Source organism: Oryx dammah, unplaced genomic scaffold (genome assembly GCF_014754425.2).
Source record: "Oryx dammah isolate SB20612 unplaced genomic scaffold, SCBI_Odam_1.1 HiC_scaffold_19, whole genome shotgun sequence".
NCBI lineage: Eukaryota > Metazoa > Chordata > Mammalia > Artiodactyla > Bovidae > Oryx > Oryx dammah.
The window spans coordinates 13,917,443-13,942,619 of NW_024070203.1; the positions used below are offsets into that span (position 1 = coordinate 13,917,443).

General features: G+C 65.3%; 4 protein-coding genes across 8 annotated transcripts in view; 3 read left to right on the forward strand and 1 right to left on the reverse strand.

Moving 5' to 3' along the window:
• The window catches only part of TIGD5 (tigger transposable element derived 5), a 4,659-nt gene extending 4,514 nt beyond the window's left edge, over positions 1–145 (reverse strand). The window contains exon 1 of the mRNA XM_040262172.1: positions 7–145. Coding sequence (XP_040118106.1) covers positions 7–70 — 64 coding nt within the window. The 5' untranslated portion in view covers positions 71–145. The remainder of the gene's footprint in view (positions 1–6) is intronic.
• A 109-nt stretch (positions 146–254) lies between these two features.
• On the forward strand, positions 255–12,894 carry EEF1D (eukaryotic translation elongation factor 1 delta). 2 transcript variants are annotated; one of them, XM_040261642.1, is made up of 8 exons: positions 255–581; positions 8,537–8,657; positions 8,764–8,835; positions 11,729–11,828; positions 11,906–12,006; positions 12,158–12,376; positions 12,492–12,686; positions 12,802–12,894. In XM_040261642.1, the coding sequence occupies exons 2-8, from the start codon at positions 8,541–8,543 to the stop codon at positions 12,838–12,840; spliced, it is 843 nt and encodes a 280-aa protein (XP_040117576.1). In that variant the 5' UTR covers positions 255–581; positions 8,537–8,540; the 3' UTR covers positions 12,841–12,894. The 2 variants fall into 2 exon arrangements, with proteins under 2 accessions (XP_040117576.1, XP_040117577.1); XM_040261643.1 differs by lacking the exon at positions 255–581 and adding an exon at positions 5,674–6,904.
• A 1,112-nt stretch (positions 12,895–14,006) lies between these two features.
• Positions 14,007–17,222, forward strand: NAPRT (nicotinate phosphoribosyltransferase). 4 transcript variants are annotated; one of them, XM_040261627.1, is made up of 13 exons: positions 14,007–14,267; positions 14,342–14,469; positions 14,549–14,631; positions 14,839–14,969; positions 15,061–15,176; positions 15,446–15,642; positions 15,725–15,865; positions 16,120–16,204; positions 16,297–16,377; positions 16,460–16,562; positions 16,651–16,805; positions 16,898–17,005; positions 17,112–17,222. In XM_040261627.1, the coding sequence occupies exons 1-13, from the start codon at positions 14,042–14,044 to the stop codon at positions 17,172–17,174; spliced, it is 1,617 nt and encodes a 538-aa protein (XP_040117561.1). In that variant the 5' UTR covers positions 14,007–14,041; the 3' UTR covers positions 17,175–17,222. The 4 variants fall into 4 exon arrangements, 3 of the variants coding, with proteins under 3 accessions (XP_040117561.1, XP_040117562.1, XP_040117563.1); XM_040261628.1 differs by having other exon boundaries at positions 14,027–14,267; positions 16,666–16,805; XR_005724627.1 differs by lacking the exon at positions 16,651–16,805 and having other exon boundaries at positions 14,027–14,267; positions 17,112–17,203.
• Positions 17,223–18,973: 1,751 nt separating this feature from the next.
• On the forward strand, positions 18,974–24,217 carry MROH6 (maestro heat like repeat family member 6). Its single transcript, XM_040261648.1, has 14 exons — positions 18,974–19,239; positions 19,374–19,526; positions 19,649–19,803; positions 20,328–20,445; positions 20,641–20,825; positions 20,910–21,047; positions 21,141–21,255; positions 21,364–21,507; positions 21,580–21,753; positions 21,917–22,084; positions 22,291–22,410; positions 22,612–22,714; positions 22,827–22,892; positions 23,053–24,217. The coding sequence occupies exons 1-14, from the start codon at positions 18,991–18,993 to the stop codon at positions 23,289–23,291; spliced, it is 2,127 nt and encodes a 708-aa protein (XP_040117582.1). The 5' UTR covers positions 18,974–18,990; the 3' UTR covers positions 23,292–24,217.
• The last annotated feature ends 960 nt before the right edge of the window (positions 24,218–25,177 follow it).

The window sequence follows — 25,177 nt, forward strand, 5'->3', positions numbered from 1 at the left end:
TGGGGCATCCGGGGGGGGGTCGGCGACCGCGGCGCGGGGCCGGGACAGCCGGGGGTCCCGCAGAGTACATGGCTGCTGCGGTGACCGCGACGGCAGCGGGGGCGCGGGAGCCGGAGCCATACGCCCGCCGGGCCGGCCGCGCTGGGCGGGCGCCGGGGGCGGGACCGGCCGGGCCCTCCCCTTTGTCTCGCCCGCAGGGCGCGCGCAAGCGCGGTGGTCCCCCGTCCCCGCCCCGCGCCGCGCGTCACTGGACCCCGCCCGCCGAGTCCACCCGAACTGCGGCGGAGGGGGGCGGGGTGGCGGGCCGGCGCCGTGCCCAGTGGTTTGCTCCAGCTCCTCCCGGAAAAGGCGAACTCCGCGGGCGTCTCCCACTGGCCTCTGCCCTCGCTCCCGCGGAGATCGTCGCGTGGAGGGCCCGGGCCGCGCAGCAGGGTGTGCGCGCGGGCCGCGTCCCCTGCGCCCCGAAGCGTGGTAGAGCCCGCCGCTTCACTTCCCGTGCGCGGAACGCGTGGCCCTCCCTTTCCTCTGCCGTCGCGCGCCGTCGATCCCTCCTCGTTGGTCGCCGCGTCCTTGGCTGGCGTGTGAGTACCGCGGCTCGTGCCGCATGGCCCCCGGGCCCAGGGGAGGGGCGGCCGCCGCTGCGCTGGCTGGGGCCGGGCCGCAGCGCCGCGGAATTCGCGGCGCGGGGCCTGCTGCGGGCTGGTGGCCTCGCGGAGGGGCGGGGCGCGCGGGCCACGTGCCCGCCGGACCTCTGCGGCTGCCCCAGCGGGAGGGCGGCGGCGGGGATGCCGGGGCCGCGCTCTGCCCCTCGCCTCGGTGGGTGACATGGATGTTTGCCCAGCTGTGGCCTGGGCCTGTAGCTTCCCGTTTTCCCGCGTTTGTTGAGCGCCTGACTGATGCACGCTGGCTCTGGGCCTGGGGGCCAGGCGCGGGTCCAAGCTCTGTCAAGCTGTCTCAGAGCCTGGACAGTTCAGGGACGCGGGGAAGAGTAAGGACGTGATTGCTGGGTGACTGAAACACCATGTTCCCTGAGAGTGGTGAAGGGGCTAAGTTTAGATAAGGTGGTCCGGGCAGTGGGCAGTGTCGCTGGAACGAAGAAGGGAGAGGCTTGTGCTGGAGCCAGGTAGAATGGGGACCGTTGGAGGCGTCCCCAGGTTTGCAGAGCAAAGTGCCTCCGAGAGCAAGAAAGCCGTTTGTGTGGGTGGTCCTTGTCAGGAGAGCAAGTTGACCCTGAGGAGTGAAGAAGTGGGCCGGGCCTGGGGCCGGGAAGGCTCTGGGTCTTGTTTTAGAAGCAGCTCTGACACTCCCAGCTTCTCTGAGAGTCTTCAGCTGGTAAGTGGGCTGAGCTCACGGTGACTGTGTTGTCCTTCCTGAGACCACTCTCCCCAGCTTCAGACGCAGGTGTCTGCTGAGAAGTGGTGGCACACAGACTCCAAGGAGCAGGTGCCCTGGGCCAGCTCTGCGGGAAGGTCAGTCCTGAGCCAGCGCCGGGGGTGCCCTCCAGCTCCTCACCTTGGAGCAGCAGCCACTGTGGGCTTCACTGGAGCCTGGGTGGGTGGCGCTGTCCCTTGGCAGAGCCCCTTGCAGGGCTTGACCCTGGTCTCTGTCCTGGGAAGCTGGGTGAGGCCGCAGAGTTCAGCACAGCTTATCTCCAGTGTTTGTGGCCTGGTGTCAGGTTTCTGGGGGCTGCAGGCAAGAAGTGAGCTCTGGCCGTGTGCCCATGTTTTGAGATGACATGTGTGATTTCAAGGTGGACAGCAGTGTGACATTTGTGTGAAGGACTGGTGTCAAAGTGAGACGTGGAGTCCCAAGCCCTTACCTACTGGCCCGGGGCGTGTCTCCCCACCTCCAGCCCCCCAGCTATGTGAGGGGTCACGGGTACTGGGTGCATGCTGCTGGAGCCTCCCCGGGGGAGGGGCGCTGGACCCGGCGGCCAGGGTGGATTGACGGGGCCCCAGAGACCGGGCAAAAATAGCCCCATGGCCGTGGCATTGCAGTGTAGACGGGTCGCTGGCCAGGGTGGAGTGCCATGGACAGCCACAGCATGGGGCCTGAGTCTTGGGGTGCAGGCGCCCCCCCTTCCTGCCAGCGAGGCAGGTTGGCATTTCTGAGTGGGGCTGGACTGTCCAGGAGTCAGGTGGGAAAGCATCTGAGGACTTAGGGCTGTGGCAGTCACCCCTAGGGAAGGGCAGGGGGCATCATGGCCCTGCAGTGGCCCCAGGGCACAGCTACCCTCACCAGCCCTCCTGGACCCTGTACACACGGGGCGCTCTGTCCAGCAACTCTCGGCCAGGCCATACCAGCGGGGGACCCTGTCTGCACACACCTCACCGTGATTCCCACTTCCTGCGGAAGGTGGGCGGAGCGCTTTGACCCCCGGGTGGATGACCTGGGAGCCCCTCTGTGTGGCTGCGATGGGGCCGTGTGAGCCCTGGGTTACCTGGAAACCTCCTTTCACCCAGGGACTTGTGGGCCTCCCACCGTGGTGTCCTCACCTTCAGGACCCTGTGGCCAGAGTGTTCTGGGTGGGGCCGCTGCTGGGTCCCTCTGGCACTGCAGGAACGCCCTCCCGCTGGGCTGAGCCCCAGCCTGGCCCTGCTTTGGAGACAGCCTGGCCCTGCTTTGGAGATGGTCCTCTGGGCATAGCCAGGGTACTCACTCCCCGGGCCTGGGCTGGGGGGCAGGGGTGAGCTGCTTCACTCACTCAACCCCAGGGCCTGGCAGCCCTCGCAGCCCCTCGTACAAGAGGTCTTGGCCGGCCTCAGTGGCCAGCAGCCTACCCTTGGCCCTGCGGCGGAGTCAGCGGTCCAGCTGTCCTGAGATACCCTGGTGCCCCGCCTTCCAGCGTCCCTGTCCAGACACTGGCTTGACCAGCTGGCCTGCAGCGTGTGGTCAGCCTTGCTGGGGTGGCTGGCCCACGCGGTCCTCCTCCTCCCAGTCTTGTGGCATGCCCCCTGAGGTTCCTGGTGCACCCCATGTGCTGCTGACCTCATGCTGGCGCTCTAGTGCTGGCCACAGCCTGGCATGAACTGGGGGGGATGGCAGGGGCCTTGGGGCAGGGTGCCCTGTCTGTCCTTTTGTCCCTGAGGCCTGCGGGGATGGTGGCACCCTGTCCAGCATAGGCACTGGGCCTGGGTGCCCATGTGGGGCCCTTCAGTGGGGTCCTTGTCGCCTTGCACTTGGTCCAGAGGCCTGGACCCTGTGGAGTAGGGTACTGGAGGTGCTGGCTCACACCCAGGTGGGCTCAGGGCAGAGCCCAGCTGGGGCCTTGGTGCTGCGGGGGCTCCGGCCCCAGGAACCCCAGGACTGGCCCATTTTGAGTGACGATGGAGCGGCGCTGCCCCAAGCATAGACTTGGCCACCCCCTGGGATTTGGGGGGTGGGAGGTGGGAGGAGAAGGGGACGACGGAAGATGAGATGGCTGGATGGCATCACCGACTCAACGGACACGAGTTTGGGTAAACTCCGGGAGTTGGGGATGGACAGGAAGGCCTGGCGCACTGAGGTCCATGAGGTCGCAAAGAGTCGGACACGACTGAGCGATTGAACTGAACTGAACGGGGATTTGGGGGTGAGCTCTGGCCGTCTTTCTCCTCCACCAAACTTGCCTTCACACCGCCTCACCAAGCAGCTTCAGCAAAGGCCCCCAGCCTGCTCGGGCCACCCTGTCAGACCACCTCTAACCTTGCTGCTTTCTCTTCATGCTGTCCTAGGAGACCAAAGGGAAAGTAAGTACCTTCCTGCCCCAGGCGCCGGGGCACCACAGCCCAGCCCCTGTGCCTGCTGCACCCTGACACCTCCGGGGCGCCTGACCTCATCTGGAGTGGAGGCTGGGCCTGGAGGGTAGCCTCTGCTCTGTCCCAGGCCGAGCCAGTCCCAGGCCGAGCCAGCCCCAGCCCCGGCAGTGGGGGGGTACCCCTGAGCAGGGATCAGCCTGCGTTCCTCCACCTGTGGGAGAGCAGGGCACCACCACCAACCCGGCCAGCCCGGCTCTCAGGCATGTTCAGAAACGGCCCCCTTGCCCGGAGCAGTGGCTCAGAGGGCTCCAAGCGTAGCCTGGCCTGGTGTGAGGAGCCACGTGTCTAGGCTGCTAGGTTCAGGCAGGGTTTCAGCCTGGTGGGCAAGGCTGCTGTGTGTGGGTCTGTGGGGGAGGGCAGAGGGCAGACAGGCCCAGCCTGGTAGGCCCGCAGCCCCTGGGGACAGTGGGTGATGTCACAATGCCCCTGCCCCCTGGGCACCTGGCCCTGCCCCCCAGCACTGCCTCTGCCATCAGCCTGGCCTCGGTAAGTGCCGCTGCCACCCAGGGGGAGGCTCGAGGGGGAAGCCAGGGACCCCTCTAAGCCTGGGGCCCCCGCCCTCAGAGTACAGGGGTCTCCCTGAAGTCCTGGGCAGGTCGGGACTTAGCCTGTGCATTACAGGGTAATTGGAGTCGGGTTTTGGTTTGTGGGGGGGGGATGTTAGGAAAGGGCTGTAGACCCTGCAGGGAGTGGCACAGACGGTGTGCCATCAGGGCAACAGTCTGCCTCCCCTTGGGGCCTCATCCTGGGTGAGGGCTCCACAGACTTCGCGGTGGCAGCAGGGGACATGAGACATTCTGGGGGACAGCTGCCCAGCTCCTGGGCCAGTTGGCCTGGAGCCTCTGCTTCCAGCACAGGGTTCAGAGTAGAATCTGAGGGGCATGGAGACCTTAGCCAGTCCAGCCCAACTTGAGAACTGGCCGGTGTGGTGTGGGCTTGCGGCCCCTGGTGCATCCCAAGAGCAGGCTGGCTTCCTGAGCGGGGCTACTTCTGGTGGTGGGGGGTGCTTTAGCTTTCTGGGCTGCCTGGGTGGGGTCCAGTCTTTGTGGAACCTGATGCCCCAGAACAGAATGGGGCATCCTCCTGCCAGCAGCAGGATCGGGCTGCAGCAGCAGCTTGTGCAGGGGCCATGAGGGGAGGTGCGGGGCCCTGTGTCCGCCTCCCAGTGTTCTGGTGATGGAGCCCCTTAACCAAAAGGTGCTGAAGCGCAGGGACAGGACTCAGGTTCCTGCGCGGCCCCTCGAGGTGCACCCATGGTGGGAGCTGATTGCCTCTTGCTCTGGAGACGGGGTGACCAGGTTCTGCCTGGGCCACTGGGTACCTTCCCTTTTAGATAGTGATTCCCCACTGTGTCCCCGGATTTGGCCTCCACGGGGGTGAGCTCTCACCCTCTGCTCCTGGCTGCCCCTTGTCCCTGACCTTTCAGTTCCCCCTTGGAACAGGCCCTGCTCAGATGGCAGTGTGGCCATGCAGATGGCGGACTCAGGTCAGGCGGGGTGTGCTGTGCGGGGCTGTCCTCTGAGACCACCAAGTCATTTCCGTAGAACAGCTCTGGTGCCTCAGGGGGTTTGGCCAGGCCTAGTGAAAGCACAGGACGTCCAGTTAAAATTTCAGATGAACAGCAACTCACTTTTCAATGGAAGTCTCAACAGTTTCATGGGACAAACTTATTCTCAAGATCATTTGCTGTCGACGTCAAAGTCAGATTAGCTGAGTGTGTCCTGTGTTTTACCTGGTGGCCATTTTTGGGGTTCACGGGAAAGGTTTCCATAACCAAAGAGGTTTGGAAAGTGTTCTCTGGACCTCTTGGAGAGAGCCTGGGTACTTGTTGGATGAGACAAGTTTTGCAGTTAGGACAATACACACGCACACGTGCCCCCGCCCCGCCACGGCCCTGCACACGCGTGCTGAATGCCTTCCGAGCTCCTTGTGCATGCTGCCCCAGGGCACCCCATTCGGAAGGCCGAGCAGGGAGGGCTGACTGGGAGGGGCCGTGTTGCAACTGCCCTCTTGTGCTTGCTTTTTAACGCTGCACGCAAGATGAGGAGCCTGAAGGACTCCTGCGCCCTGGAGACCGTCTGGGAGGACAAGCAGAAGTATGGGGAAGCCGAGCGGAGGTTCTATGAGCACGAGGCCACGAGAGCCGCCACCCAGCAGCTCCTGGCCGAGACGCTGGCCATGAACGGGCCAGGTCAGGAGGACGAGGAGGACAGCGGCGGCAGGAGAGAACCTGGGAAGAACCTCGACGGGAAGAAGCCGCTGCAGAAAAAGAGGAAGCGCTCCCCAAAGGGCTGGCTTGGCCAGGCGGACCTGGCCCTCGTAGGCCTCTCGGCCGACCACGTCTGGCTGGACAAGCCGCTTTTCGACCAGGCGGAGAGCTTGTACCGCCAGAGGCTGGCCGACGTGGCCGCCCAGGCAGCCCAGCATCCCGCCCTGGCGCCCGGGGCCCCCTGCACCCACGGGAGCCAGGTGGCCTGCCACCACGTGGCCTGGGGCATCTGGGTCAACAAGTCGTCCTTCGACCAGGCTGAGCGGGCATTTGTGGAGTGGTCTCAGGCCCTGCTGCTGGCCACAGAGGGGAGTGGCGCACCGGGGGCTCCCGACACGGGCCAGCAGGCAGCCGCCCTCGATCTGCGCCTTTTCCGCCAGCCCGGTCCACCAGCCAACGGCCAGCTGCCACTGGGCAGCCTGCAGGCGCTGGTGCGGGAGGTGTGGCTGGAGAAACCCCGCTACGATGCAGCCGAGAGGGTCTTCTATGAGGCCCTGTTTGATGGCCACCCCCCCGGGAAGGTGCGCCTGCAGGAGCGAGCCAGCCAGGCGGAGGGTGCCCGGCGGGGCCGCAGAGACCGGAGGGGCCGCAACGCCGTGGGAAGCAAGCGCCTCGGGCCGCGGCGGGCCGATGGGGAGGCCCCCTGTGCCCTGCCCTACTGGTACTTCCTGCACAAGGACGCCGAGGCCCCCTGGCTCAGCAAACCCACCTACGACAGCGCGGAGTGCCGCCACCACGCGGCCGAGGCCCTGCGCATGGCCTGGCGTCTCGAAGCTGCATCCCTGGCTCACCGACCCGGTACCCGGCCGGGCCCATCCATGTCCAGCCTGAGGCCCAAGTAGGAAAAGCGTGCTGGCCAGGCGCCTGGGCTTCCCAGGCCAGCATGCAACCCTTCCCTGCTCCCACCCTGGCAGGGCTTATCCCAAGACTGCCGGCCCGGCCAAGCAGGCTACCCAAGCAGCTCTCCAGGGATAGGGCTCTGCCCCGGGCACTGCTGCCTCTGGGCTCTGCCTGAGGGGCACTGCATCCTGGTCACCCCCACAGGGTCGGGGTGGGCCCAAATGCAGCCCGCACAGTGTTTCCCCTCTGGCCGGGCAGCTTGCAGAGTCCTTCCTGACAGTCACGGGTGGGGGCAGGGGCGTGCAATGGTGGGTCCTCATCTCTGAGCCCCACTGGGCCTGGCCCCCCACCCCTTCTGCCATTTCCCCTCCTCCCTCATCTAAAGCCACCTGAGATGAGGTGGGCGTCTCCGGTGCTCCGCCTGAGTCTGAAAAATACCCACTGGATAAGGGCAACTTCCCTCCTGCCTGTGGATCCGGGGATCTGGCCCCAGAGTGATTTTGTGCGGTGCCAGCTGATTTCTGGGGGCCAGGGCCTGGCTGAGGAAGGGGTCTGCTAGCCTGCGGGGCTTAGACAGGTGGGCAGAGATGGGTGGACCCTAGGCAGCCTGGAGGCGCAACAGTAGGGAGAGGGCCTGGGGTGCAGAGGGTCAGTGGGTGTGTGGAGAGAGCTTCCTGGACCCCCGACTCTGGCAGGAGCCCCTCCACCCCTCAGAGGGCATGGACATGCTGTTTTGATAGGGTCTTGGCCTTGGTGTGGGGTCTGTTGTGGTCACATATTCCCCAGAAGGCTGGAGGCGAGGTGTGGGTCTAAAACAGTCTTCATGGTGCCTCTCGGAGGAGGGTTGGGGAGGGTCTCAGGGTCCCGCCCCTCTCGTCACCGAGGTCCGGTGGTGGCCAGGGATCTGCAGCAAAGAGTGTTGGCAAGATCGGGTCCTGTTCTGTTGCACTGGCTGAGGGACGGGCAGCCCTGAGCAGCGGACTTTGCTTGTGGAGTCTGGGCTGTGGCCCAGGTCTGGCAGCTCACAGGCCCACCTGGAGCAGCCGGACTCACACTTACTAGTCTCGGGGTGTTAGAGAGTGTTTGTTTTCTCTCTCAGTTGTCCCACTGTAGTAGTTAAATGCGTTACTTACTAGTTGACAGATAAGAATCTTGTTACACATTACTGACACTTAGGTGAGGAACAGTTTTTCTGTAACAAATATTCAGTGAAGTAGGTTGGCCTTATTTTGTATTTTTGCAAATCTTGTGTCTGGCTTAATAGGAGGCAGCTGGATTCCTAAACTTGCTGTGCATTCAGTGTGTGGGTGTGTATTGTCTGATCAATGCAGCCTTGAACAGATACTTGGTGGGGAAAGGGAGGACCTTGGTGACCCCCAGAGGTCCCTGGCCATGCTTTGAGAGTCGCTGGTCTTAGGGACTGGCCTGGAGACCACCAGCCTTAGCCTTGAAAGGAGTCCATACAGCGGGCTTGGGGTTAGGGGGATCCCAGGCTCACTGTGGCCCACACGGAGAACCTCTGGTGCCCTGTTCTGGGACCTGCAGCCCTTGCCACCCAGGACTGGACAGCTTGCCTTGGCGCGGGCAGTCTCTCCTCCCGGCGGGCTTTAGTCTCGCTTCTCTTCAACAGAAAAATGGCCACAAACTTCCTTGTGCATGAGAAGATCTGGTTTGACAAGTTCAAATACGATGATGCAGAAAGGAAGTTCTACGAGCAGATGAATGGGCCCGTGGCTGGCTCCTCACGCCAGGTAGGGGCTGCTGCACTTGGGCCTTGGGGTAGCTGAGGTTTGCTTATTTGTAGAAAAAAATTTTAATTGAAAAAAAACAGACAGGTTCTCTCTGCACCGTCTGCAGGAGAATGGCGCCAGTGTGATCCTCCGTGACATCGCGAGAGCCAGAGAAAACATTCAGAAGTCTCTGGCTGGGGTGAGTACTGCCCTCACACCAGGCGGCCTGTCTGGCATTTCCCCCAGCATAGCCTTCAGGGCACGTTAGGGTGAGGCGTGCAGGGCTGCCCACCACACCGCCCGCAGCCTCGCCGAGCTGGCGGTCACCCGGCGCTGCCCGCCTTGCAGTGGCTGCTCCTGCCGTCCCATGCCTGCGGCTGCCTGCGTGCTGGCGCCTGCCCTGCTTCCTCCTCCCCTGTCAGCTGAGGCTGTCCCCGGAGGGGTGGGTCACAGTGCCGTCATGGTCGTTCAGGCGCTCAGTCATGTCTAGCTCTTTGCGACCCTGTGGACTGCAGCACGCCAGGCCTCCCTGTCCTTCACTATCTCCCGGAGCTTGCTCAAGCTCATGTCCATTGAGTCGGTGATGCCATCCAACATCTTATCCTCTGTCATCCCCTTCTCCCACCTTCAGTCTTTCCCAGTGTGAAGCTTTCACAGGGCACGAAGCTACCATCTTGATGGGAGGCCCAGAGAGGGGCCTACAGCCAAGCATGGCCTCCCGGCCCACCTGAGGTCAGGAGGGGAGCACGGCCCCGTCCAGCTCTGTCCCTAGCCTGGCTGGGGCACATCCCTCAGGGATGGCAACCCTGCTGCTCGCCCGCCCAGGGCCGCAGGGTAGTGTCCAGCCTTGGCCTCACTGTCCACAGAGCTGTGCTGCTCCTGGAGACTTCAGGAGAGAACCCACCTTCCTGCCTTTTCCAGCTTTGAGAAGCTGCCCACATGCCTTGGCCTGTGGCTTCCAGCCAGCGGTGTCGGGACTCTGACACCCATTTCCATCTCGTTTCTTTCTCTCTCCTACCTGTCCCTGATGGGGCCCTTTGTGACGACACCGGGCCAACTGGGATAATCCAGGAGTTTGCCCGTCTAGCTCCTCAGACCCTCTGCCCTGGGGTTACTTTTCCACGGGGTCGGAGGACTTCGAGGTGGCTCTGTAATGACAAAGCATCACACACCAGGTGATCGAAACAACAGAAACTTGTTTTGACGACCTGGAGGGTCAGAGTGGGAACAGAAGGTGTGGATGTGGTGGGTTCCTTCTGAGGCTCTCAGGAGAGGCCTCGGCGTGTTGGTGGCTGTCTTCCTGTGTCTTGCCATCTTCTTTCTGTGAACAAATCTCTGCTGGCAAGGACACCAGTCACTGGGTTGGGACCTCTCTCATGACCCTGTTGTAGCTGATCACCCCTATGAGGACCCCACTGTTGACAGTGTCCCCCACCCTGAAGCCCTGTGGCGGGGCCTCCAGCCGCCTGGACAGGATGCTGGCCCAGCGCTGGGCTTGGGTTGGGGCACACAGGCCCAGCACACACTGGGGCTTCAGAGGTTCCTGGGGGCTGCTGGTGCCAGCCAGGCTACAGGCAGGGACGCGGATTTCTGGGCACAGAACCTTGGGTGGCACCGCCCGCGCCCGGCCGTCATCGAATGGCCACCTCACTGAGCCCATGGCTTCTTCCTCAGACAGGGTGGGAGGCTAGGCCCGGGGCCTGGAGGCCGTGGGGTGGCCTGTTGCCTGGTCTGCGCTGAGCAGCGGTGTCCTCGTGGCCCGGAACCCGTGCCCTGGGGACCCATCAGTGTTGTCGCCAGGGGTGTGTTGGGAGATTCCCAGGGCCGGGCGCCAGGCACAGCAGGGCAAAGGTTTGAGGCTGCAGCCGTCTCGAGGCTCTTGGACCTGTTTGATCCACTTTGTGGGCGTGGATCCTCCAGGAGGGAGGGCCTGGCCTGGTTGTGGGGGAGCCTGAGGCTGGTGGAGCCCTGGAGGGAGGTGGGCTTCTGAGGAGCAGGTGGTCCTGGATCACGTCCCCAAGCCAGGGGGCCCGTGGACCCTCCTGATGGGAATGGCTGTGAGAGCTGAGTTGCGAGCGGGAAGGGGAGATGTGCCGAGGGGGAGCTGTGGGGGGCGGGGCAGCCAGCCACTGACCAGAGTAGGAAGGGGGGGGGGGGTGGGGGGGGATTCCGGGGCGGACGGGAGGGGGGGGGGGCGTCCAGGGGCTGGTCACTGCCCCTTCCTGTCACCAGGCTCCACTGGCCGGCTCTGCTGGGTGCTCTGTGGTGGGAGTGATGGCCCGTGGTACATGGCGTCAGCCCAACACTGCCCGCTGGCCCTGGGATGGGGAGCCAGCATCTCTCAGCCTCTGGGGGTGTGCAGGGCACGGAGGAGCCACGTGGCTTCCGAATGGGGCTTGGTGGGCAGGCTCAAGGCCCCAGGTCTCTCACGACTAGACGCTGGAGGCGGGCAGCAGCCATGTGAAAAGGGCCAGGTGCCTGTCCTGGGAGCCGTTCTATTGGGGTGCAGGATACACGTGACCGCATGCTGGCTCCTGGCGTGTAGCTTGGGCTCAAGCCAAGGCGCCCTGTGGGTGAGCTCCCTGGGCAGTGCCACCTGGGGTAGATGACAGGGGCTCCCCCTCAGGGAGGAGTGGAGCAGGCTGTCAGCTGGGCTGAGTGGCTGCATCTCCGGAGCTTTGCAAGGCAGGCAGCCGTGTGGCCTGGGGAGGCAGGGCCAGGCTGGCACTCCTGCACCGCCTGCTCATCCTCCCGCCCCCAGCAGGCCCTCCCCTGCTGTCCCCTGCTCAAGGCTGTGCTGCCTGGTCCCCCTGCCCTGGGTCTGGCCGCCTCTGGAACTGTGAGTCTTTGGCCTCCTCCCTTCACCCCCACAGGCAGCAGCAGCTGAGGCTCTGCACTGCCTCTGTGTTGGGGCTGCCCGAGCCCCCGGCTTCCTGGGCTGAGTTCCCGCTTGGCTGTGGTGCCGCCTCGGCCTGGGGAGCTCGCATAGCTTCCCTCTAGGCTGAGCTCGGAGCTCTGCTTCAGCACAGCTGTGAACGGGGGACCCCGAGGGGCAGGCAAAGCTGTGAGCCCCTCCTCCTTCTGCCTTGCAGAGTGCAGGCCCCGGGGCCTCCAGCGGGCCCAGTGGAGACCACAGTGAGCTGGTCACCCGGATTGCCAGCCTGGAAGTGGAGAACCAGAGCCTGCGAGGAGGTGAGGCCCTGGGCTGATGGGGTGGGGGGTCCCTCCCTGGGCCCTATCGTCCAACCAGCACCCCTGTACCCCCACAGTGGTGCAGGACCTGCAACAGGCTGTCTCCAAGCTGGAGGCACGGCTGAGCGCCCTGGAGAAGAGCTCGCCTGCCCACCGGGCCACCACTCCACAGACCCAGGTGAGGGCCCACCCCCACCAGGGACCCCCGGCCTGGTGCTGAGGCGCGGGGGGCCCTCTGTGGGCCGGCCCAGGCAGCAGTGAGGGGCAGGGGCCTGGGGTCCTGGCCTGCGTGGGTCTCAGCCTCCACACCGGCTCCCCCACCACGGTAGCACGTGTCTCCCATGCGCCAAGTGGAGCCGCCCAGCAGGAAGGCGGCCACCGCCACGGAGGACGACGAGGATGACGCCATCGACCTGTTTGGTAGCGACGAGGAGGAGGACAAGGAGGCTGCCCGGCTGCGGGAGGAGAGGCTGCGGCAGTACGCAGAGAAGAAGGCCAAGAAGCCTGCCCTGGTGGCCAAGTCCTCCATCCTCCTGGATGTGAAGCCTGTGAGTGTCTCACCTCCGACCTTCCCCTCCCCTCCCCATGCCTGGGGCCCTGGAGGGGTCAGCGACGGGCAGGGCAAGTGTAAACTCAGCCTGTGCTCCTTTCCTCTCACCTCAGTGGGACGATGAGACGGACATGGCCCAACTGGAGGCCTGTGTGCGCTCCGTCCAGCTGGACGGGTTGGTCTGGGGGAGCTCCAAGCTGGTGCCCGTGGGCTACGGCATCCACAAGCTGCAGATCCAGTGTGTGGTGGAGGACGACAAGGTGGGGACAGACCAGCTGGAAGAGGAAATCACCAAGTTCGAGGAGCACGTGAGTGAGGGGGCACACTCGGGGCTGCAGGGGTGTCCCACGGGAACCCCTGGCCAGGCATGTGGGACTTTGGGAAACAAGGCCCCGTGTGACCACCAGCCTTCCTTCCCTGCAGGTGCAGAGCGTCGACATTGCTGCTTTCAACAAGATCTGAGCGCTGGCCTGAGCCTGTGCAGCCTTGTAGCCAATAAAGACTGAGATTCCAGCCCTCTGGCTCTTCTGTCCTAGTCTGGGCCCTGTGGGTGGGTGCATTCAGGGAACGCCCTGGGCCTGAGTCCCTGGTGTGGCTATGTGGGCCCACCCCTCTGCCTGCCCCTCCCATCCTCTTCTCACTTAGCTCTCAGTTGCAAGTGCCATGCCCAGGTCGAGCCCTAACGCATGCATTGTCTCCTCCACTTGGTGGGTGGCAGGGGTTGGGGGGGGTGGGGGGGTGGAGATGGTGGGTCCCCCACCTTCTGTACTCTGCCTCTTTTTGAGTTATCCCCATGGGTATGAAAGTGCCAGCCTGGAACCATCCAGGGAAGAAGTCCTAGTGGCCGTCCTGGCCCTGCTCTTGTGACTATAGATAGTCACCTGTGGGAAACCCTGTGCATATCTGTCCATGTCTAGGAAGGAGGTGGGGTTTCTTCCCTTAGCCCTGCCCCTCTCCCTCCAGCCCTGGAAGGGCACCTGCCACACACACACCACACTGGAGAGAGATCTGGGCCCCTGACAGACCCCAGGACACACTACCCCATGGAGCTGTGCCCCTGGCCCACCTGTGCTCCCCTCACCCTCCGGTCTGGGCAGGACTGTGTCACTAGTGGTTCCTCCCTGGAGCCGGTGTGACTGGTGAGGAAGAGTGAGTTGTTGGGGCTTCTAAGGCCCCTTAGGATTCCTGTGGGGCTTAGAGTGCAGGACTGGAGAGCCTTCTGTGCCAGCTGGTGGACAAGCAGCCCCTTACTTGGGTTGGCACCACGTTCCTCCCAGGACAGTGTGGGCTTGCTGCGGTGTGGTGGTGGCCCTGAGCTGCCCTGCCCACGCCCGCAGTGGCTCTGGGCGGGAGGGGATGTGGAGTTTACATTGCCCTTTTTTACCGTCGGTACGCTGCAAGGAGCCGCGGGCGGCAGGGGACAAGACAGACCGTGCCCCACGGGGCCGACCAAGGGGAGCAGACGCCTCAGCTCGAGGCGCGTCCAGCTGAAGGAACGGCTCCCCAGCGTCTGGAGGCTGGCGGCCCGCCCCGTGGGTTCTGGTTGCCAGGAGAGGCGGTCGCGCCCGGGTGTCCCAATCTCCCAGCTCCACCCCGCTGGTGGGGCGGGCCCTGGTGAGCGCGGACGTCAAGCGGGCAGGCGGGGCGGCCAGAGTCCGGGGCGATGGCGGCGGAGCAGGACCCAGAGGGGCGCGCGGCGGCGCGGCCGCTGCTCACCGACCTGTACCAGGCCACCATGGCGCTGGGCTACTGGCGCGCCGGCCGCGCGCAGGACCAGGCCGAGTTCGAGCTCTTCTTCCGCCAGTGCCCATTCGGCGGAGCCTTTGCCTTGGCCGCGGGGCTGCGCGACTGCGTGCGTTTCCTGCGTGCCTTCCGCCTGCGGGACGCAGGTAGGCCCCGGCCCGGCGAGCCCCTGCCCGCAAGCCCCGGAGCCCCCGCCCGCCACGGTCTCTGTCGCCCCCAGACGTGCAGTTCCTGGCTTCGGCGCTGCCCCCAGACACAGACCCCGCATTCTTTGAGCACCTTCGTGCCCTCGACTGCTCTGGTGTGACGGTGCGGGCCCTGCCGGAGGGCTCCCTCGCCTTCCCCGGTGTGAGTGCGGGGGGTGGGACGCGGTGGCGGGGGGCGGTGAACGGGGCAGGGCGGCACCGAGTGACAGCCCGCCCCGCAGGTGCCGCTACTGCAGGTGTCCGGGCCGCTGCTGGTGGTGCAGCTGCTGGAGACGCCGCTCCTCTGCCTGGTCAGCTACGCCAGGTGGGGCCCGGGGTGGGAAGGCCGGATCCTGCGAGTGGGAGGGGCCTTCCCGGCCAGCCTGTGGGGCGTGGCCCCGTGGGGGCGGGGTGGGGGTGGAGCGCGGGTCCGCACCCGCTCCCCCTGCGCAGGGTCTCGAGAGAGAGAGGCCCGGCCGAGTAGCTTCCTGGCCGTCACTCCGGTCCCCTACCTACTTCCCTGCTCCCACAGCCTCATCGCCACAAATGCCGCGCGCCTTCGCCTGATCGCAGGGCCCGACAAGCGGCTGCTGGAGATGGGGCTTCGGCGTGCTCAGGGCCCCGACGGGGGTCTTACTGCATCTACCTACAGCTACCTGGGCGGTGAGGGCCAGGAGACGGAAGGGAGGAGGAGTCTAGCCCCGAGGCCTGCCCCCTTCAATGTCTGAAGTCCCCCAACTTTACCCTGATCCAGGCTTCGATGCCAGCAGCAACGTGCTCGCAGGACAGCTGCGGGGCGTGCCAGTGGCTGGGACCCTGGCGCACTCCTTTGTCACTTCCTTTTCAGGCAGCGAGGTGCCCCCTGACCCGGTCAGTACCCCTGTCCCCCTAGCTGCATTCCAGAGGGCAGACCCCCGGGGTGATCCCTTCCCCAGAAGGAGACGCCAGTCCCTGCTCAGCCCTTAGGCAGGTACCACGCCTGGCCCATCCAAGCCACCCTGGGCTGGTGTCTCAGTGTAGCGCTGGCAGATGGGTGCTCAGACTGTCTACTGGTGCAAGCCAGCCCCACCCTCCCCCACCCCCCCACTCCCACCCCGCAACCACGCTCTGGGTCTTCCGTCCTTTACCCCTCTCCTTAGATGTTGGCTCCAGCGGCTGGTCAGGGCTCCCAGGTGGATCTGGCTGCCAGTGTGGAGACATGGCTGGAGCGTGTGTGTGGCCACCTGGGGCTGGGTGTGCAAGAGCCGCACCGGGGAGAGCGGGCAGCCTTTGTGGCCTATGCCCTGGCCTTTCCCCGGGCCTTCCAGGGCCTGCTGGACACCTACAGTGTGCGGAGGTGAGGCCTGTCCATTCCCCAGGATGGTCTCAGCAGAGAAGCTGCAGATCCCTCGTGCTGACCCTGCTGTCCCCATCCCCAGGAGCGGGCTCCCCAACTTCCTGGCTGTAGCCCTGGCCCTTCAGGAGCTGGGCTACCAGGCAGTGGGCGTGAGGCTGGACAGTGGCGACCTGCTTCAGCAGGCTCGGGAGATCCGCGGGGTCTTCCGGACAGCTGCAGCCCAGTGAGTCCCTGGGAGGGGCTTTGTCTGCTGAGAGACCCCCTCCAGCTCAGGGGTATTGAGAGGGGAAGCGTGAGGGAGGCTCTCTGATGCTACCCGAGTGGCAGTGCTGCAGTGGGTGAGGAGGCTGTGCTGGGCTCACTCAGGGGCCTGTAGGCACGAAGGCTTGAGCCAGACCAGGAGGTGGTAGAGGGCGGCTGGACGGGTGAGGGGGAGCCGCAGGAGTCAGGAACATCCGAGGGGCTGCCCTGCCACAGGTTCGGGGTGCCCTGGCTGCAGTCGGTCCCCATTGCTGTCAGCAACAACATTGACGAGGAGGCGCTGGCCCGGCTGGCCCAGAAGGTGGGCAGGGCAGCGGCAGGCCAGAGGGTGGCGTGGGAGCCCTGGGCCTGCACGTGCTGGCCGAGCTCAGTGCCCACCCACTCACCTTCCAGGGCAGTGAGGTGAACGTCATTGGCATCGGCACCAGCGTGGTCACCTGCCCTCGCCAGCCTTCCCTGGGCTGTGTCTACAAGGTAGGGCGCAGTGCGAGTGGGCTGGGGGTGGACCAGGGGTCTGGGAACAAGGTCCAGCTAGCCCAGCACCCTGTCCCCACAGCTGGTGTCTGTGGGAGGCCAGCCGCGGATGAAGCTGACCGAGGACCCTGAGAAGCAGACATTGCCTGGGAGCAAGGCTGCCTTCCGGCTCCTGGGCTCTGATGGTGAGGCCCCTCCACCCTCCTCAGTTCAGTTCCGAGCCCCAGGCCCCTCACGTTATTCTTGGCACCCCTCACGTGCACACACACACAGGGTCTCTGCTGTTAGACGTGCTGCAGTTGGCGGAGGAGCCACCTCCTCAGGCTGGCCAGGAGCTGAGAATCTGGCCTCGAGGGGCCCGGGAGTCCCGTACTGTGAGGCCGGCCCATGTGGAGCCGCTGCTGCGACTCTGGGTCCAGCAGGGACAGGTGACCACGCCTACCTACCCCCCTGAGTCTGCACCTTCAACCCAGACCAAGCTCTGACATCTGACCTTGAGCACCTTCCCGCCTCCCAACAGCTGTGTGAGCCGCTGCCATCTCTGGCTGAATCCAGAGCTTTTGCCCAGCAATCCCTGCACCATCTGAGCCCCGCCCACAGGTGGCTGGAGCAGCCTGCACTGTACCAGGTGCGTGCAAGGCCACGCCTTCAACCTGGCCAGCCGCGGATGAGCTGACCGAGGACCATGCTGTCTGCCTCCATGGCCCCATCACCCCCATGTCTCCCCGCTGCAGGTCGCGCTGTCTGAGAAGCTCCAGGCCCTGGTGGACAGACTGAGTGCCGGAGGAGCCCTCTGACAACCTGTGCTGGGAGCTGCCTGAAATTAACATGAGTCATTCACTGTCTCCACTTGTCATGTGTCATTTCTTCATCCAGCCTGCCACTCGCTGGACCCTCAGGGCTTCCTGGGGTGGACTGGAGTCGAATTAGTCAGAGGGTTTATGCTCCCAGGGGAGACCCCAGGCTGGCCAGGGTTCAGGAGGCAGCCCTATGCTGAGGCCTGAAGTCGGCTAAGGCTTGTGGGGAGGGTGTCTAAGGCTTGAGGAGCTGGACTCTAGGGGCAGATCAGGGCAGGGCAGGGGTATAGAGAACGGGGGGTGGTCTTTGCCCAACTAAGAGCTGGGGGAGTAGCTGGGAGACCTCTCCATGAGGCTGGAGGCGGGAGCCACAGGGTGGGGTTGAAGCGCCAGCTGGAGGGGCTCTGGGATTCCCCCTGGGAAGGCTCGCTGGGATACCTCCACCTCCCCAAGGGGAGGCTTGGGTGTCCACTGCCGCTGCTGCTGGCAGGCTCCACGGGCCTCTGTGCCCCTGGGCTCCCCTCATCCGGCTCCCTCTTGGCTCTGGCGTGTCACAGTGTGGACCAGGCCTCGGTCGTGGGGACCCAGCTGCTGCCCCCGAAGTGCTTGGAGTGGTGGGACCTGCCTGACCAGAGCCAGGGAGGAAGTTAGGGAGCAGGGGCCCGCCCTGGGCACCCGGCCAAGTCCTGCCTGCCCCGCCTCTGTGCAGCAGGCTTGTCAGGTCTCCACCTGCTTCCGCTCCAGGAGAGAGGGTCGAGGCTCTGCAGGACACCGGGGCCAAGGCCTCGATCTCTTGTCCAGGAGGTGGGCAGCTCGAGGAACCAGCAAGGGCGCGGGGGAATGCTGACTGTCCAGGGGACGGTCCCCAGGCTCTCCCGCCTGCTCAGGTATTTGGCAGGACCAGCTCTTCTGGCTCCCCCAGCCTGGGCTGGGCAGTGGCCACTGCGTTGCTGGGTGAGGATGACTGGGAATTTGGGACAAAGGCCTGGTCAGGCCTCCTGGGGAGAGGGGGGCTTGGAGAGAGATACACACACCCCTGCCAGCACACATACAACAGAACACACCCAGGCCCAAGGCCCCCTCATGTCACCACTTCTGAGATTTGCACTCTGGTGCCGGGACCCAGACCCTCCCCCAGTGACCGATCCAGTGACGTTAGTCACCTGTGAGGGCATTCAGAGGCACTAGGCAGCTCCTCTTCTGCTGGCCCACCCCAGGGCTGCTCTGAGTTCAAAGGGGGTGGCAGCTCTCGGACCATCCCCTTCCCGGAGGTCCGGTCGGGTGGGAACACGGAGGGGATAGCCCAGCCCCAGCCCCAGGCCCAGCATGGGACCCGACTGCCTTTCAGGGCTGAGTCAGGCGAGGTCTCAGCTCAGGGCTGGGCCAGACCCTCAAGAGCTGTGCACGCTTGCCAGGATTCCCTGCCCAGCGGGGTTGGCCCTCAGGTCAAGGGCTCGCCTCCCTGCCACCACCCCCTTGTACTCCCTGCCCCAACAGATCCTCTGTCCCCCAGGGACCTTGCTTGGCCCTTTCCTAGGGCCCGGTGGGCAGAAGTGGACCCCAGACACTCAGGCTGCAGGCAGCCTGGGCAGGAGGGCCCTCCCAAAGCCCCTGGTGGGTACCACACCTGGAGACACCTCTGTATGGCTCCCCACCTCCACCCTACACACACACACACACACGCACACACACACACATACACACACGCCACCACGCCTGGTCCCGCCTGCCTGGGGCTTGCTTCTAGGTCAGGCCTGGGCACGACTTCCTGGGAGGACCAGCGACAGGTGCTACAAGCTTGGCGTGTGCCACGGCCATGGCTGGGGGCATGTGGGGCCCTGCCCGTGGGGCCCCCGTGGGGGCCCTGACCCTGACAGCCCTGGCTGAAGGGATCCGGGCCAGCCGGGGGCAGCCCACGGGACCCCCTGCCCCAGGCCCTCAGCCCCAGCCTGAACCTGAACCTGCAGTGGCAGAGCCCGGGAGGGCAACCACCATCCCCACGGCTGGCGGTGAGCCCCTCTCCCCGCCCCCTCCCCAGGAGCCAGCCCCCGAGGGGCCCCAGCTGGTAAGCAGAAGGGCTGCCTGGGGGGCAGGGGAGGTAATGAGGGGGGGTGCTGGGAGATGGCAGAAAGGCTCTGTGGAGGGAGGAAGAGTGTGAGAGAGGCAAGGGGGCTCCACATACCCCCCTCCCACTCCCAGACTCCCCGGAGCTCCTGGGAGGAGGGGGCCCTCGCAGACCTGGCCGTGTACACCGCCACCTGCCTGGAAGAGGCTGGCTTTGTGGGAACCCAGGCGACAGCGATCACCCTGTCCTCAGCCATGGAGGCGCGGGGGCACAGGCTGGAGGACCAGGTGAGCCCCCGGCCCCTCCCCACAAGCCCCTCCCGGCCGGGCTGGGGGATGGTGAGCTGTGCCTGCTTGGCGGGGGCAGGGCTCACAGAGCCCTGACCGCCGCCCGCCGCCCCCCACGCCAGGTGCATGGGCTCCTGCGGGGGCTGCTGGCACAGGTGCCCCACCTGGCAGAGGGGCGGCCCCGGCGGGCGGCGCTGCGGGTGTTGAGCGCGCTGGCTCTGGAGCACTCCCGGGACGTGGTGTTCGCACTGCTGCGCTGCTCACCAGCCCCGGACCGGTAACTTGCCCCGCCCTACCAGGCGTGCGTCGCGTCGTCGGGGGCCCCACGCGGCTTCCTTCCCCCTTCCGGCTTGGTCGTGGAGTCTGGCCCAGGGCAGACAGAGGAGGGAGCCTTCCCCCTCGCCTCCTCCCTCTCGTCCTCCCGCTGCCCCTCCCACCTCGGGTCCTCTGCTGGTTCCTGGCTGCAGCCTGGCCTTCTCTCTCCCTGTCTGGGGGTGCCCGCCTGAGCAAGCCGGGTGGCTTCTGCACCCCCAACGCCCCTGGCTCTGGTTAGTCTGCCCCCAGGGGACGTTATCTCTGGTTTTATTCCCTATGGTGACTGTTCATGATGCCAGGCTTGTTGCTGGCCCGTTGGGGTCCCATATGGTCTGCACAGACGCCACTCATCTTGTTCCTCAGGGATTGCCAGGGTGGGGTGGGGGGCAGTTAATCCTCCCTCCTCCTGCTGGAGTCCTGGTGGCTGCCTCCCCGACTGGGGGGCTCTCCTCACCCCAGCTCCACACCATGTCTCCCATGCCCCAGGGCGGCCGCTGAGCTCTGGCGCAGCCTGAGCCGGAACCGGCGTGTGAACGGACAGGTGCTGGTGCAATTGCTTTGGGCACTAAAGGGCTCAGCCGGATCCCAGCTGGAGGCGCTGGCGGTAGGTGGCTCTGTCCAGCTTGCCAGGGGACACCCCAGCCCTGGCCCAAGAGGCCAGGAAAGTCTGGTTACAGGGGCTCGGGGGGCAGCAGGCACTCACCCTAGTCACACCCATCCATAACATCCTTTGAGGGTGGAGGCCTTGTCCTCTCCCTGTCTGCCATGTCTGAGCTTGAATGAGCCCCTGGTTCCACAGGCCACTCGCGCCCTTGGGGAGATGCTGGCTGTCTCCGGCTGCATAGGTGCCACCCGAGGCTTCTACCCGCACCTTCTCCTGGTGCTGGTCACTCAGCTCCATGAGCTGGCAAGGGACGCACACACCCCCGACACACCCAAGGTTTGGGCCCCATCTCACCGAGGGCCACCGCACAGTCATGCCAGGTGAGGGGGTGCACATCAGGTGTGAGGGCTGGCCCAGTGCCCTCCTGGCCCTCACTGCCCACTCACCACTGCCCCCGCCTCCAGCTGCACCTTGGAGGCCCTGAAGGCCCTGCTCTCTGGGGACGGAGGCCGCATGGTGGTAACGTGCATGGAGCAGGCTGGAGGCTGGAGGAGACTGGTGGGAGCCCGCACCCACCTGGAGGGTGTCCTGCTGCTGGCCAGGTGCGGGGCAGGGGTGTGGGAGAAGCAGGGGCATGGGGGTGGTGGTGGTGGGGCGGCTTCTTGAGAGAGAGCTTCCGTTTGGCCCCGTCCCAGTGCCCTGGTAGCCCACGCCGACCACCACCTGCGAGGCCTGTTCGCTGACTTGCTGCCGCGGCTGCGCAGCACAGAGGACGCACAGCGCCTGACGGCCATGGCCTTCTTCACCGGGGTGAGCCTGCTTCCAGGACGGGTGGGGAGGAGTGACAGTGAGCTTGGCCCCTAAGCGGCTCTGGCCTGCGCGGAAAGCCAGTGCGCTGACTCAGTGTCCCCCGCCCAGCTGTTGCAGAGCCGGCCCACCGCGCGGCTCCTGCGGGAGGAGGTGATCCTGGAGCGGCTCCGCGCCTGGCAGGGCGACCCTGAGCCCACCGTGCGCTGGCTGGGCCTGCTGGGCCTCTGCCACCTGGCGCTGAACCGCGGGAAGGTGAGGGCGGGGCGGGGCGGGGCGGGGCGGGCTGGGCGAGGGGCCTCCCACTAGTCTCTGTGCCCCCCGCAGGTGCGCCACGCGACCACGCTGCTGCCCGCGCTCCTGGGCGCGCTGGGCGAGGGTGACCCGCGGCTCGTGGACGCCGCGCTGGGGGCGCTGCGGAGGGTCCTGCTGCGGCCGCGGGCTCCCGTGCAGCTCCTGAGCGCGGAGCTGCGGCCACGCCTCCCACCGCTCCTGGACGACGTGAGCCCCGCCCGCCCCCTCCGGCTGTCTTTCCCACGGCCCTGCCAGCCCCCCTCGCCGCTTCCCCTACCAAGCCCCGCTGTGGCCCCCAGGGCGCTCCCGCAGACTGCAGCCCTCCGGACGCCCTCTCCCTGCCGGCTCCTAATCGCGCCCTCCTGTGCAGGTCCGGGACTCGGTCCGCGCCTCCGCAGTCGGGCTGCTCGGGACACTGGTGCGGCGCGGCCGGGGCGGGCTCCAGGTGGGGCTCCGCCGCCCCCTGCGGAAGCTGGTGCTGCAGAGTCTCGTTCCGCTGCTGTTGCGCCTGCACGACCCCAACCCAGACACCGCTGAGGTCAGCCCCCGACACTGTCCTGACCACTCCACCCTTCCCCACCACAGATGCCTCTCCAGAGAGCAGGTCAGGGACTTCCCCGAAGACTGCAGGAGGCTTGGACAAGCAGGACTCCTCCGCCCCTCACCCTGGCCACCTCCTACCTCCCAGGTCCTTTCTTGCCACTTTCCTTTCGGACCTGTAACCTCGCTCCCTACCCGTTCCAGAGCTCAGAATGGACCCTGGCCCGCTGTGACCAGGCCCTGCACTGGGGCCTGCTGGAGGAGATGGTCACGGTGGCCCACTACGACAGCCCTGAGGCCCTAAGCCACATCTGCCACCGCCTGGTCAGTTGGGGGGACGGTGAGAATGACGGGGTGTGGTCAGCTGCCCACTTGGTCCAGTATACACCGGGGCCACTCCCCCCCAGACTGAGACTCCTCACCCTTCCGGTCAAGGTGGTAGCATGTTGAAGCCTGGCCTCACCTCTGAGGCCTCCACTCCACGAAGAGCTGGCCCACCTGCCCCACGAGCCCTTCTGTCCCCAGGTCCAGTGGTACCCGAGTCATGTGCCTAGCTTCCTGAGCCAGACCCAGGGCTACCTAAGGAGCCCTCAGGGCCCCCTGCGCCGGGCGGCCGTCCTGCTTACAGGTGAGGCAGGCCTGGCGTCACGGTGCTCCCTGCACCCAGGGCTCTGGGCGCTGGGCCAGCCCCTCACTGCTGTGGGCACGGGGCCAGCACTCAGGGCTTCGCTTTGGTCCAGGCTTCCTGGTCCATCACTCCAGTCCTAGCCACGTCACCCAGGACCTGCTGGACTCTCTGTTCCAGGGTGAGCCCAACTCGCCCTCCTGGGGTTCCGCAGGGTTCCAGAGGGTGGTGGTTGCCAGGGCAGAGTGGATGGGAGTGGATGGGTGGGGGAACGGGATGGATGGGGGACAGCCCGCGAGCCGCCCGCCTCTCCCGCCGCATGAACCGCCCTGTCCCCGCAGACTTGGGGCGGCTGCGGAGCGACCCTGAGCCCGCTGTGGCGGCGGCAGCACACGTGTCTGGCCAGCAGGTGGCGCTGCTGGCCCGCGCGCAGCCCCAGCCCTGCGGCTGGAGCCTCTGGTACCTCCCCCGCCCCGGCCGGCCCCGCCCCCGGCCGGCCCGGCCCCCGCCCGTCTACGCCGACAGCCCGTTCCAGCACCGCAGCCTCGCCGGCCGCTGGGGCTGTTCAGGTCCAGGCTGAGCTAACCGGCCGGCCCCCCAATGAGGGCCACGGTACTGACTCGGGCTCCCTGCTCTGTGGCCTGTCTTGGCTAGGGGGCAGATCTGCAGAAGAGGTCCGCCTTGAGGGGTACCCTGGGCATAGTGCTGGGCACCAGTGCCTGTCCCTCACCCTGGCGGGGCTCTGCACAGTCTGCTGCACACAAAGACCCCCCCACCCCGACAGCCCTGTGACTAGATGGACCACCAGTTTCTGACGCACCACCTTCACCCTCAGCTTCTTGCGTCGTCCACCTCTCGGTCCGTCTGTCCCCCAGCAGGCCCGTGCCTCTCCCAGCCCCTTGGCATGCGCCCTGCCTGGATGGCGCCTGGCCTTCTGGGCCCAGGCCAGGTGGGGACACAGAAGTGGATGCCATCCCCGTGAAAGGCTGCCTCTGCCGGCCACGTGCTGGCTGGGAGGTTCTGAGGTTTCCGGCCACACCCTCCCTGCTCAAGAAGCACCTGTCTGGCCTCTTGTCCACACCCACTGCCCAGCAGCCTGGCCCCATTCCTGCCCCTCCCCTCTAGCTCACTGTCTCAGACCCCTGGGGTCTTCTCTGGACGCGGCCCCCGACTTCCCACTGGACACCACAGGTCTGAGATGATACCTGCAGGCTCAGGTGTGGGATGCCAGCATCTGCCCCTCACCAGGCTGAGCTGTCACACCCGCATCCCAGCACCTGCTCAGGGCCGGGTGAGGGAAGAGGTCCCTCAGGACTGCTCCAAAGCAGTGACCCAGGCTCTCCAGATCCGGGACGAGTGGCTTCTGCCACCTGGAATGGCCACCCTGAGGTGTCCTCTTGCCCTTGCAGGGCCCCCAAAGCTGCCTCCTCACAGCCTCTTGGAGGCTGGGGTCAGTCCTGCCCATCCCAATGAAAAGCATTTGAAATAAAGATATAGCCGGACATCCTTGGTGGTCCAGCAGTTAAGCCTCTGCACTCCCAATGCTGGGAGCACAGGTTCGATCCCTGGTTAGGGAAGTAAGATCCCACATGCTGCACCGTGCAGCCAAAATAAAAACACAGATCCTAGGGGTTTGGTGTCTGTCTGGGCCAAGGCTGGGCTCTGATGAGCTGCGCCTGGTCCAAGATCAGGCTTGGGCTAAGATTACAGGGAATGCAGCATGTGGCTGCCAACAAAGGTCCATCTAGTCAAAGCTATGGTTTTTCCAGTAGTCATGTATGGATGTGAGAGTTGGACTATAAAGAAAACTGAGCGCCAAAGAATCGATGCTTTTGAACTGTGGTGTTGGAGAAGACTCTTGAGAGTCCCTTGGGTTGCAAGGAGATCCAACCAGTCTATCCTAAGGAAATCAGTCCTGAATATTCACTGGAAGGACTGATGTTGAAGCTGAAACTCCAGTACTTTGGCCGGCCACCTGATGCAAAAAGACCCTGATGCTGGGAAAGATTCAAGGCAGGAGGAGAGGGGATGACAGAGGATGAGATGGTTAGATGGCATCACCAACTCAATGGACATGAGTTTGAGTAAGCTCTGGGAGTTGGTGATGGACAGGGAGGCCTGGCGTGCTGCAGTCCATGGAGTTGCAAACTGAACTGAACTGAACTGAGCGTCTGGCTGGGGGTTGGGCCAGCCCTGGGCGGAGTCAGGCAGGCTTTGCCCTGACTGAGAAGCTGTGCTGCCCACACATGCCCTGAGCAGTCAGAGCTTAGCAGGGAGGGGCCGGGGTCTCCTCGTTGGTCACTCTGAGGGCAGGGGAGGCCCCGGCCAAGGGCACTCGCCCGTGAGAAGCCAGGGGCATAGTTTGGTGTATTAGTTCACAATTCTCCAAGGGGAATGCCAAAATTGGATTAAACTACAAGAAATATCCGGGGACACACTGGGGAGTCCAGGAGGCCGTCAGAGCCC

What these genes read in the sequence shown, in the direction of transcription:
- EEF1D (XM_040261643.1), top strand. Translation starts at nt 5,709, where the DNA reads ATGCCTTCCGAGCTCCTTGTGCATGCTGCCCCAGGGCACCCCATTCGG. An exon ending in ATGTCCAGCCTGAGGCCCAA is followed by an intron (nt 6,905 to 8,536) that starts GTAGGAAAAGCG and finishes TCTCTTCAACAG; the next exon opens with AAAAATGGCCACAAACTTCC. An exon ending in TCCTCCTGGATGTGAAGCCT is followed by an intron (nt 12,377 to 12,491) that starts GTGAGTGTCTCA and finishes CTCTCACCTCAG; the next exon opens with TGGGACGATGAGACGGACAT.
- NAPRT (XM_040261627.1), top strand. Translation starts at nt 14,042, where the DNA reads ATGGCGGCGGAGCAGGACCCAGAGGGGCGCGCGGCGGCGCGGCCGCTG. An exon ending in CTTCCGCCTGCGGGACGCAG is followed by an intron (nt 14,268 to 14,341) that starts GTAGGCCCCGGC and finishes TGTCGCCCCCAG; the next exon opens with ACGTGCAGTTCCTGGCTTCG. An exon ending in TTCCGGACAGCTGCAGCCCA is followed by an intron (nt 15,866 to 16,119) that starts GTGAGTCCCTGG and finishes GCCCTGCCACAG; the next exon opens with GTTCGGGGTGCCCTGGCTGC.
- MROH6 (XM_040261648.1), top strand. Translation starts at nt 18,991, where the DNA reads ATGGCTGGGGGCATGTGGGGCCCTGCCCGTGGGGCCCCCGTGGGGGCC. An exon ending in TGCTCACCAGCCCCGGACCG is followed by an intron (nt 19,804 to 20,327) that starts GTAACTTGCCCC and finishes CCCATGCCCCAG; the next exon opens with GGCGGCCGCTGAGCTCTGGC. An exon ending in TCCCACCGCTCCTGGACGAC is followed by an intron (nt 21,754 to 21,916) that starts GTGAGCCCCGCC and finishes CCTCCTGTGCAG; the next exon opens with GTCCGGGACTCGGTCCGCGC.